The sequence below is a fragment of the Adelges cooleyi genome, unplaced genomic scaffold (genome assembly GCF_023614345.1).
Source record: "Adelges cooleyi isolate 19-005CV unplaced genomic scaffold, UGA_ACOO_1.1 ACOO_flye_CR_arks_rails_tigmint_CR_PRNA_9, whole genome shotgun sequence".
Classification (NCBI taxonomy): domain Eukaryota; kingdom Metazoa; phylum Arthropoda; class Insecta; order Hemiptera; family Adelgidae; genus Adelges; species Adelges cooleyi.
The window spans coordinates 2,979,643-2,992,173 of record NW_026096579.1 but is presented as its reverse complement, the minus strand read 5'-3'; the positions used below and the strand labels follow the sequence as shown (position 1 = coordinate 2,992,173).

At 37.1% G+C, this 12,531-nt stretch overlaps 1 protein-coding gene across 1 annotated transcript; it reads right to left on the bottom strand.

Moving 5' to 3' along the window:
* Positions 1–3,492: 3,492 nt before the first annotated feature.
* On the bottom strand, positions 3,493–11,591 carry LOC126847214 (high mobility group protein DSP1-like). Its single transcript, XM_050587355.1, has 5 exons — positions 10,629–11,591; positions 7,636–7,803; positions 4,663–4,823; positions 4,396–4,570; positions 3,493–4,317 (listed from the first exon to the last, which is right to left on the bottom strand). The coding sequence occupies exons 1-5, from the start codon at positions 11,169–11,171 to the stop codon at positions 4,135–4,137; spliced, it is 1,230 nt and encodes a 409-aa protein (XP_050443312.1). The 5' UTR covers positions 11,172–11,591; the 3' UTR covers positions 3,493–4,134.
* Positions 11,592–12,531: the final 940 nt, after the last annotated feature.

Genomic DNA, 12,531 nt, shown 5'->3' with positions numbered 1-12,531 from the left:
TTAAATATTATAATACAAAACTAAACCTAGTGAAGCATAAACTAGCACAGTATGAAGTATGGAAAGAAAGGTAAAGACAATTTTTAAACCTCTAAGTGATTACAACACAACCACCGAACGCTTCGATGTGAATAGTAAGATATCAGCATAGTGAAAAAAACTATAGTACGGTCCACGAAACTAGAAGTGTGATCGTCACGCGCCTGGTGGTAGATTTTCAATGTTGACGAGCATATTTGATATAATAAATATGTATAATATGTTCATACAATACATAAACTACTACTATAAATTACTATTATAAAAAATACAGTAAACATGTAAAAACATAGTAAACAGTAAATCCCATTTAAACTTTAACCCTTGTGGAGCACGGGTTAAAACTAATATTTTTCAAACTTTTTTTTTTGATTTTATTTTTATTGTATTTAGAAACTTTATTGTTATAGATAATGCATCCTATCACTCTACGTTAGCCGAGAATTATCCAAAATCAAACGGTCGAATGTTCAACAGTGGTTGCGGAATAAAAATATAGAGTTCTCTCCTCTAGAAACGCTTGACGAGTTACGCGAAAAAGTTAAGTTAGCGATGCCGAGGGAAAAAGACAGATAAAAAAAAACACACATCAGAGTAAAACCAATACCTTCTCGCTTTGCATCGAAGCTAAAAAGTATAAGTTAAACGAAATAACTTTCCAAATGGCCCATGAAGTGGTTAGGCATCCCCCTTACCACTGCCAGTATAACCCCATCGAACCTACTTGTTTGGGCACAAGTGAAAGGCAGAGTTGCCGAAAAGAACTCTCCTTTTAAAATTGCAGACGTAGAAGCACTTGTGCATAGAGCGATCGATGCGGTAACGGCAGAGATTGGGCGAAATGTGGAGAACATTGCGCAAAATTACAAGAGGAGGATTTTGTAAAGGCAGGGCTTAGAGATGAAATATTAGAGTCTATTATTATGACGATAAATCCCGACGACAATAGCTCGAGTGATCGAGTGAGGACGATGACGACGGCGAGGAGCTAATTTTTAAATAATTTTAACTAATTTTTTTTATTACATGTACATCGTAGCCCTCCATGTATTATATGTAAATAATTGTATAAATAGTATGAATTTTTTGTAGTATTATTAAGTTATGTATATATGGTAGACTGTGAATTATTAATGTAACATCATTATGAATTATAAACACTAATAATATATAAGGAATAAGTCTTTAAAATTATTCGTACGGTTTTGAAATTATTTTAGGCGGGAAACTTGCTGTAGAAACCCTGACGAAAACCCGCCGCTGCCACCAGGCGCGTGACGATCACACTTCTAGTTTCGTGGACCGTACTATAGTTAAGGAAAAGTGTGAAGTAGAAAACTAGACAATTGAAACTGAGTACACCAAACCAAGCACAGTATTAACGAATACAGTATAAACTAGCATAACATCCACAGATTCGCATCGAAGCGTTTTCTTCAATGTGAATGTATAGAAACATTGCGTATATTATACTAATCTGATGTCTTATAACTTAAAAAATTTACGAAAGAGAATATTTTCTTATGGTACCAAGGTAACGACTGCCTGGTATGACTTGTCTTATTACCTTTACATTTTATTTATACTTCTGAAACAGATGGTGGTTGAAAAAAAAAGAAATTATTTTGAGCATTATTCTTAATGTATCACCACTGTGTAATAATATCGGTATACCTCGAAAAACCAAAAAAATATCAAAAATACTGTTCCCTATAAGAAGTGGAACCTTCTTCTTTTCCTCCTTCGTTTTCTACCCAACTTTTTGAGTCAGCCAACCTTTCTTTCATTTTCGGAGAGTGTGCGATTATTGATAACCACCAATCCACCTAAGCATTCTCATCTTCACTACACTCATTCTCAGTTCTATTTTCTTGTCTACCGCGGACCGCCCTACACTCCAAACCATACAACATATTCAGTCTCAATTCTTACTACAGCCTACACTCCTGTAAAACTTAGCTTTAAAGACTCATTACAATTGTCTTATCATAAAAAAACACCTGACGCTTTTCTTCATTTTATCCAATCACACTTAATCCTATATTCCACATCCTCATTAAAGCCAGTGTTCTTCTGTAAAAAAGATCCTAAATACTTAAAACTCTTTAACCTCGCCTACTACACTACATCACCGCTTATTGCTTTACTCGCCAACCTCTTCTCTTGTCCTCTTCGTCCGAACTCATATTCTGTTTTACTTCTACTAATCCTCAGTCGCTATCTTTAAAGTGTTATTCTTCAATTTTTCAAGTCTATTGTTAACTTCTTCCAGATTTTCTCCAACCAGAATGTGATATGCAAGTATCATGCACCGTGGTATCTCACCCTATATTTCCTTCGTACCTTTATCTATTACTAAAGTAAACAGATAAGGGCTCAAAGTAGAGCTTTAGTAAATCCATAACTATTACTTCTTCTCCCTAAACTTCGGTACATCAGATACATAAACACAATTTTAAAAAGCAAAATTTGTTGCAAAAAAATTAAGATTTGAAAAAAAAAAATTACCAAATCAGTACTTTGCCCAAGAAATTTGTTCCGACATTTATAACAAAAATGTATACGTTTATTTTTTTTCTAACCGTGTTAGTAAAAAAAAATTATACACTATGTCAAATAACGTTATTGATGGGCTAAGTAAGTAAAACATTGTTAATTGTAATTATATTATTATACAACATGAAGTTGAATGTACCTACACAAGAACAATGCACCGTACGACATTTTATGAAATTCTATTATATTGTCGTCATTTCATTGATACTTTAGATAAACAGTTATAATTTTTTTTAACTATGTTGCAAGTATTAAAAATGATGCGTAATAAGAAAAAAAAACTAAAATATGGAATATACATTTTTGAATTTGGATTCTTCAAGTCGAATGTGCAGTGTGATTTTTATAAATACATAAAACAACAGCAGATACAATTGAATTCAAGTAACATAAATAAACTTCTCTAGTCACAAGAGTTTAGGTTGATTTTTTTCTATTATCAATGTTGTTACTTTTTATCCATGTAATGACCATATTATTATATTGTTTTACTAATGCAACTCACGTTAATTATTAAACAATAATTACTAATAATCGATGTTTGTTTCTTATACAGTTAAACTAAGCTAAAATTTAATCTCGTGCAAATAGCCTATCGTCGAGTTGGGCAGTCTGCTGTAGTAGCCACACACTAGTTCATTAAAAAATAATAACAGGAGTGGCCAACATCATAGTGTCAACTCAATGCATGGCAAAACAAAATCTCTATCTGTTCTATTATTTTAATAAATACTTTACTTTAAAAAAAAAAAAACTGAAACAGCATATTTATTATATATTTTTATTTATTTATTTAGTTTTTTTTGGCGAGAATATTTGTCACACAGCACAATAGTGCAAATTATTATCCATAGCGTACATGAATCGTATAAACAGTTATAAGATTGTTTGTTACGGTTTATTTTCATCTCATTACAAATAAAAAAAAAAGTGTTTTTATTATTATAACAAATAGACAAACTTAACTGTAAATAAAAAATTGTTTGAATTCTTCAGCTGATTAGTCTTCTCCTAATATGAAAATATGTTTAATGGTAAAGATTTCGCAATTTATCGCCGTATGCAATTTCTTTGTCTAATATTAAAATTACAAATTAAAAAAAAATATAATAATAAACAAAAAAATTATATGTACAAAAAATAAAATTACATTTATATTTTACAGGAGGTATTTGCAGTTAAAAACCTTAAATTAATACAAAATTCAATGGCATAATTTAATATCGTACTCCTGAAAAATTAAAATGTAATTTTAAAATTCATCATAATATATCAGTCTGTAAAGAAATATTTTTACGGTAAATTTTGTAGTTTTAGTAAAAATATAGGAATCTCTAATATAAAAATTAAAAATTTGAATCCAATATTTATTAATATTATTTTTGTTGAGACAAAACCAATTTTCTACAGTTGTTTCTGTACAAAATTACTTTTAAATCTATAACTTAAAAATTAACTTATTTGTATTTACAAAGTTTAAAATTAAAATTTCCGAGGTACGAAAAGAAAAGAAAAATTCCGATAAGAATCTGAATGAGATCACTCGTCATCGTCTTCTTCATCATCATCCTCGTCACTTTCATCTTTTACTTGCATCATTTGTTGTTGTTGTTGTTGTTGCTGCTGCTGCGCAAGTATTTGTTGTTGTTGTTGGAGCAACATTTGATGTTGCTGCTGTTGTTGCAACGTAGGCTTGCCTTTGTTTTTGTACTCAGTCATCTCCTACAAAATTAAATACCACTTGTTAATTTTTGTAGGCAATACATATAAAGATAAAGACACTTAATATTTTCGACATACCCTTTCATATCTGGCTTTGTCTTTTTCTGCCATTGCTTCGTATTTTTGTTTTACAGTGATATCAGCATCAGACCATTTTTTACCCAACTCTTTAGCTACATCGCCAACGCCGTATTCGGGATTCACAGCCTTAACTTTTCCACGTTCGTCATTACAGAACCAGAAGAATGCCGACCTGTGTTTTACAGAAATGTTTTGTTAATCCAAATGTAAAAAAAACCTGCGTGTGATTCAAAAATACAACACACTCTTAAACCGACAACTTACAAGGAGCGTTTTGGTGCATTGGGGTCTTTGATTTGCTTCCTTTTCTTGCCACGGACTTTTTCACCCTTGGGTGGAATATAACTCTGCATTTCAGTGTCATATCTCATCTTATCTTTATCAGCCATTTCGTGGAATCTCTTCTTTTCTTTTTCATTCATTGTCTGTAAAAATGGTTCTTATTATTTTACAAGTTTATATTTTATTATTTTTTTTTTTATAATTCCTACTCTTATACTATAGTAATGCACAAAAAAGTAGGGTTCATAATTTAATAATAATGACCATGATTAGGAATTAAAAATAATTTTTCTGAAGTTAAATAATAAAATGACCATAATGACCATCTTTTGCATACCACTTTCACATGTAATCAGAGTTGGTAGAAACCAGCAAAAAATAACAAAATTATGCTTACTAAAAAATAACAAAAAAAAGCCTATCGCCTACTTTAAGTGTATTTATTCCAAAGTAGCAAACAGTAGCTTAGGGATTTTATAAAATAAGCAGCCATCAAAACCACTAGTTAGATGAAAATAGTCACCGACGAATTTTTTGATTGTTCGCCTTATACCTATGGTCAAAAAATTCAATCAATCTCGCAAGAGAACATACAATTAATCGATAATATGTAAAAACTATTAATCCTCTTCTCTAAGACAATTACATAACGCGTACCATCCTCCTCTCCAACAACGTTCTCCTTCCCTCTTGTCCAATGATTCACACACACACACACACACACACACACACACACACACACAAATCGCCTACACAATAATATACATCTTTATGAAAAGAGCTTAATGCGGCCGAAAGAGAAGGAACGAGAAAGAGGGGAAGAATCCCGTGCCCGTGTGGTGTATGTGTGGCTATTACCCACACCCACCCTCTAGAATAGTGTTCTCTCCCTCTCGTTTCACACACACACACACACACATCCGCCACCGCTACCGCCGCCCTCGTTTGTACACGCCAAGCGTGATCGAGGAGCGGCTATATCCAAGGGGACGATAGGGAGGAGGGTTAATTTTAATAATTGCGCCAGCGCTCTCAGTTTTAAACTCCACCGCCGGTGTGTATACCCCGTGCGCACTGCTGCCGCACGCTATTCCCGCACCCTTCAGAAAACAACCCCAGCATTTTACACGCAAAAAATCGATGGCGGAGAACCCCCCAGAACTCATTCCGGCACACACACACACACACACACATTCACCCTATTACCAATAATTCTCTATCCCTCTACAATCGACCACGGCAGCACGAATAATATAACCGTCAAGAGAGAGAGAGAGAGAGAGGAGTACCGCGATTTCTATTTAATATTAACGGACGAAAATACCGCGTGTTATAATATACGGGCGATAAGGAATACCGTCAATCGTTATAGTAACCATAACAAATTTAATTAGTTATTATACGAATGGAAAATTTAAGAAAATATTAACAATTAATGATGACGATAAGAGAAATAAGACGCCGTCGGTATATAATTCAATACTTGTATTACGTTTTTTGTTTTATTAATATTTCGGTTGGCAACAGTGGGTGCCGGTTAAACGTGTGTTGTGTGTGCGAGCTATGGCGCGATACGGTCGAAGGACTAACAGGCGGCGTCGCAGACGACGACGAGGGTGGGAGAAGGGGAAACGGTCGTTCCAAAACTGGTTCCCTGGTATGCTGTCGTTGCCACAGCCGCCGACCCATCCTCTCTCTCACCCCCTTAACCGAAAACCAGTCCTACGGAACCCCAGCGGTTCTCTACAATAATATTACAACGCACGGAGAACGCAGGCCATATTAAATATTATAACGTGAACCGAAAAAAATAATCATAACGTTTTATACACACAATTTACCCGCCGCCGCTGCGCATACTACTACCAACACGACGGATAAATATATTTTATATAAATGTACATATTATATATTTTATACAAAGAAAAAACGCACTCCTCCTAGATAGATCTAGTAAAAATTATTATTATTACGAGACTAACATACATTTCTTATTTTTAAGTTATATTGAAACAATATTTGTTTGTGCATATAATATTATACGCGCGTCTTCACTATACTCGAAAGAGCAGGTGGTGCGATGTTTGGCCGTTAAGGCGGCAGGCGCAGTAAAAAGAAAAACGGTTTCACGCTTCAGCTGTTGTTTTTAAATTGTTAATACACATTACTCGTTATAATATAACATATTATGTTCTCAACGCCCGTAATAATAAAATCTTTACTTTCTCGACCATTAATAAACTTGGAATTAGATAATATTGTTAACACCTTGAAGTTATACCGCTCTTAACAGTTTTATAAAAACGAATTTATCCAGTCAGAAAGACTATGTATTTTATTACAGTTGTTATTCGGTTCAGTAGTTTATATATACCATCCAAACGACGATTAGCACAAAAAACGGTTATCATGCGTAAACCATTTGTTGTAAGCCAAACAGTAAAAACGAAACAGGACGAACCTCTTAGGCCTTAGCATTTTGCGTGCCCAATAAAAATTCGTATTACATACAAAAAAAAAAAATTATGAATTTTGTAAGGTCGCATTTGATTTCTTGGCATTACACGTATTGCACAGGTCAACTGTGTATGGCTTTCGGGAATAACGATTTAATTACAAAAATAAATTATTACAATAGACAAAAAAACCAGCAGAGTATGTTAAATATATAGCAGTCTGTTAGGTTGTTGTTAAAAATACGAACAAAGGGAGAAGAGGAATAATTATTATGCTGGAGGCTCGAATTGGGTCAAAAAAATAAAATCTGTCTGGAGAAAAAAAAACACGAGACCGTCAAAATGTTCTCATTGTCTACGTTACACACGGTCCGCCGGAAAGGAACAGTCGGTCATAATTATGATTAAACAGTTGTAATATAAAATTATTAATTTATGCGGCATGTGCCCAAAGACAAACGATATCGATTACAAATAGTGTAATTGAATTGACACTGACCTTCCACCTTTCGGCACATTTTTTTGAAAACTCCGCAAATATGACGTTCTCGTCTGGGTGTTTCTTTTTGTGCTCTTCGCGGCAAGTCTGTACAAAGAAGGCGTAGGCGGTCATACGACCCCTCGGTTTTGCGTCAGCCGCTTTGCCTCTAGGCATCTTCCCTCTGTTCTGAAATAACAAAAAACAACAACAAAATAAGTACAATGTTCTTGAACGGTTTGTATTCTATTCCGGCATCTACCTGAACTCCGTATCGTATCATAATAATTGCTATTATAAAACAACGTACGGGTAAATGTTAAAAAAAAAAAATAATAATAATTAGCAGGAAACATCTGCTTTAGTTTTTGAGCGTAACGACGAATATCGTTAATAATAATTTTAAAAAATTGTAAGACATCGTGAATAATAGAATTTTCGAGTGTTATCAACATGAAAACATAAACCCTATGCATATACCTACTATCATTATAATTATAAATATATTATTGGCAAACGAGTTAAATCATTTTACGCTGGTGAACGGTTGTCTACAACAATTCGCTATTACATACAAGCGTGTTATAGTGTTTTTATATTACATAGGATTTATATATATATATAATTTAAATAAAAACGTTTAGTTCGGCGGTGGCAGTCACACACACTACCTTTCTCCATAGCGGCGACAGCACTTGCAAGTGTCCCTTTTACAAGGACAAAACAAAATATATTAATCTTTGCAATACAACGAACACGGTAATGTTGTCCTTATCATTCGTCTATTTATAATTGTCCAAACCTTGTGTTTCAATAAAATCTAAAAGCCAAAAATGACCTGGCTATTTTGCTCATTTTAAATAGTAAGTCAGATTGCACAGTGAATAGCCATTAGGAATTAAAAAAGGTTTAAACTAGCGTTCAAATGTTTTTGAACAGCTATTGAGGAACTTAGGAGAGAACCTTGTTGGTGATGTTAGCTGTTGTTATTACCAGTGTGCTGTTTGGAACGTTGTATAGAAAGGTCCAATAGGGTAAAATAACAGGTTTTCGTCGCCGTAGTTTCTTTTTTTTTTTTTTTTTACGACGCACATAATAATATCCCGACACGAAAAACGGAGACAATTTCAGTAAAAAAAAAATAATAATAATAAATTAAATGTTATACGATTGAAAAATGTTAATCGCTCTCCCGGCGTTGTCTAGTCTATTAGTGCATTGTCTGTGTCTGTGTGTTAGGTACACAAAACAGGACCTTCTTTGACCAAAGATTTCTTTCACTATATACGATGAGGTTTTTCGGATAAAAACGGATCATCGAACGATTACAATGGAGTAGTTTTGCAAAACCCAGTAATTTGCAAAGGCCCAACCAACGGCGATTTTAGAGACTTTCTCTCGGGCTAGAAATAATAATTACTTCTGTTCGCGTGGATACTAAGAAGCGGGACATAAATCAAGCGAAACAAAACTCACGGCAGAGGACTACTATTAGCCTCTAGCCGGAATAACGCAGACGGCAGACTTTAAGTAGCAGAAAAAACACACACACAGACACGAGTTTTCATTCATATTTCTTTCGGCCATAACCACACACACACACTGGAACGATAGCTCATATAGGTATATATGTTATTATGTTACGGGGCACTCCACAATAGCGTATTGTGTTCCACGATAAAAACGACCAAGTAAAACAGTTTATTGTAGAACCGACAATAATTGACCAAGGCTAACGACCTGGCCCAATCGATTCGATGTTGTGTGCAGAGGAGATTCTTGGCAATAATTGTACACCATCATTAACCGCTTATCGTCATTTTAACGCAAAAACAATAATAACGAGACGATTATAAAAAAATGATAATTAAATCTTTTGGTCGACCGAAAAAAAAATCTATAACAAACATACGTCTAGGACGAATTAGTAGAGGCGCGTGCAGCAGTGAATATATTACAACAATTTTCCTGTGACTGCTGGACCAGAAATAATATTCCATGAAGGCTATGGAACCCAGGGAAACCTTGACATTCGGTCTTTGTTAACAATTAACATCTGTTTTCGACCATTGGTCCTCAAAACAATGAACGTGAAGACGCGCAACGACCGAGAAAAAACAAATATAAAATAAGAATAAACATTTCCGTTTGTGTGCAAAACGCGTTCTTAGCCAATAATTAACTACTCGTTTCCACAACGGGTTAAGATTTTAATTATTTCCGGAGGAAAACAAACATAAAAAAGACTAGGACAGAGTTAGTGCAGTATCGTCTTTTACATAACGGACGGCGTTGCCGTTTTTTTTTTTATCACGTTATCGATCTACCGACGAAACTGAATCATCGGCTGACGAGTCGCAAACAATAACGGAATGAAGTGCAGACCACGGTGGTACATGGCCACTCGCCTATCCGTATAGATACCGACTTTCCATTTGCTCGTTCAATGACAAACGACGTACAGGTAAATCATCACCACCCCAGCCAGTAAATTAGGTATCTCGGCCCCTAAACAAAACCACAGAACGGTGAAACGCGAGCGAGTAGTACTTTAGTGCGTAGAGGCGTCCAAGAAAATCAATAATGATATAATATCTAGAAGAGAGATAACAAAAGCGCCAATCCTTTTTTTTTACCTAGTAGCATTTTTACGCGCTATCGTATATGATGACGTTAGTTACTTAGAGCAGTGACCGTCAGCCGAAACATCAATACCTAGTTCCTAGTAGTGATGCACGTGAACGAACCCAACGTACATTTGTACACATGATAACGCGAGTTCTCCTACTCCGACTTGGGCTCACTCAAATCGCGGGGGTCTCGGCCTTTTGGTTCATCGCTCGCCAACGCGCTACTTACTAATCATTATCGATTAATTAACGAACCTAAAATGAACCGGAGGAGGAAACGGTCTCGGGCGATAACGAGTCCACCGGAAGTCGGAGAGACGCACGCGAGAAAAATATATGAATAAAAAATAAAAAGCTGTACGTAGCGTTATCACGCCAAATTACCATGATGGCGTTGGGCGACGGTACGTTGTGTAAGTTTTGAATGTTGTTGTCCATGGCGCCCGGATAAGACCACCATTGCGCGGCGGCGGCAGCGGCTATCCCGTAGTCCGTGTAATTGGCCATCGGGTTTCTGGAGCTGCTGGTCACCGTCGTGTTGCTGTTGCTGGTAGACACGTTGTTCATTTGCTGTTGTTGTTGGTGCTGTTGCTGTTGCTGCTGCAGCTGCTGGTGCTGTTGATGGCTGAACGTGGACGCCATTTTATAGAACTGCTGGGCCGCGGACACCGCAGCAGCGGCCTGCTGCTGCTGTTGTTGCGCGGCCGCCGCCACGGCGGCCAATTGCTGCTGATGGTGTTGGTTCAACAATTGTTGTTGTTGCTGCTGTTGCTGTTGTTGCTGCTGCTGTTGTTGTTGTTGCATGTGTTGCTGCTGCTGTTGCGGGTCTTGTTGACTGTTACCCCACCATATATTGGCGGCGGCGGCGGCCGCGTGGTCGTCCCGGTTGCCCCAGCCGACATTGTTGCCCGCGCGGTTTTCGGACATGCCGCCTATACAGCGTCTGTAGTGGTGTGCGCACGGCTTGAATCTCCCGGCCGGACGGCACAACAAACGTTACGCACGCACTTACTATACGCGGTTCGTATGCTAGAAGCGCGTGTGTGCGTAAAATAAAAACAATACCGAATTTCGCGTCGTTCGTTCGTTACACGATAAGGTGTTTGTCGTTCGGATCGTACGCGCGCGTACGAAGAAAGCACACGAGACAAGAGCGGGTGCGTACACGCTCTCGTATACACGCACACACACACACACGCGGCACACGATGAATATAATAATAATAATAATATGAAGAATAACAAATAAAAAAAAACAAAGGGAAACACAACGCGACGGCGACGGATGCGCGTGTATATGGTTGGATCTCGCAGTGTAAACGCGCGACCGACGGTTAAAACTGCCGTGGAAAAGGCGGCGGAGAGAGAAGGAGAAAAAATAACGAGGCAGACCTGCGTGTTCGTGTAGCCCGCCACTAGCCGAACAACGACGACGGCGACGGATGTACCCCCACCAACACCGCCGGCACCGACCGTTTCATAAAAACCCAATGGCGCGGCCGCCCCGACCCCCACCTTCCGCGTCCCGAATACCGGTAAACCGGCATTGCCAACCTCATCTCTGGAAATCGTGAGAGGCCGAACAAAGAACATTTATACACAATACACATATATATATATATATGTATAATGTACACGTTGTATGTATGCGTGTACGGGCGGCAAGTCGGAGAGAGAACGAGAATAAAAACCGCGCGCGCCAAGGCCACCGGTCGTTCAAGGTTTCTGCAGTTCACCACCGCCGACGTGAGGCGCGCACTGTCGTGCGGTCGCGGCGTCCTTTCCCTTTCTTTCCCAATAATATCCCCAACACAACTTAGAAACGGCACCAACACGCACATACTTAGATTTTTTAGTATATTTTTCTAAAAAATCATATTTAATACAAACATTTTATATTTACTTGACGTAAAATTCGATTTCAAAATAATAATAAACTGATACGACCAAAAAGAAAACTACCCAAGCGCATGGAAGAAAAGAATAATTATTTATTATATTCACCCACACCCTCTAGCGGTGTATTATTTTATGGTTTTTGTTGCGCGTTAATACTGTATGCAAGATGGCGGGCGTGTGCCTTTTAATCGATTGGATAGCGTCAGGCCAGTTTTCTCATTTTTGGCCGGCGTTTTGAATAAAAGATGCACACTACGCATAATAGTAAACGGTCAGCCGTCGATTTAACGACTTTGGGCTAAAGGCGCGCGGCAAACCGAATTACATGCAACAACAAGGTTAGCCATTACATATCGGCCAAATGTTCAGATTCGTGAAATATATCGGGA

Bases quoted from the DNA above. Each gene is read 5' to 3' on its own strand.
- LOC126847214 (XM_050587355.1), bottom strand. From the start codon at position 11,171: ATGTCCGAAAACCGCGCGGGCAACAATGTCGGCTGGGGCAACCGGGAC. The intron at 4,824-7,635 runs GTCAGTGTCAAT...CCATTTTTACAG, and splicing joins AATGTGCCGAAAGGTGGAAG to ACAATGAATGAAAAAGAAAA. The intron at 4,571-4,662 runs GTAAGTTGTCGG...TGTAAAACACAG, and splicing joins AATGCACCAAAACGCTCCTT to GTCGGCATTCTTCTGGTTCT.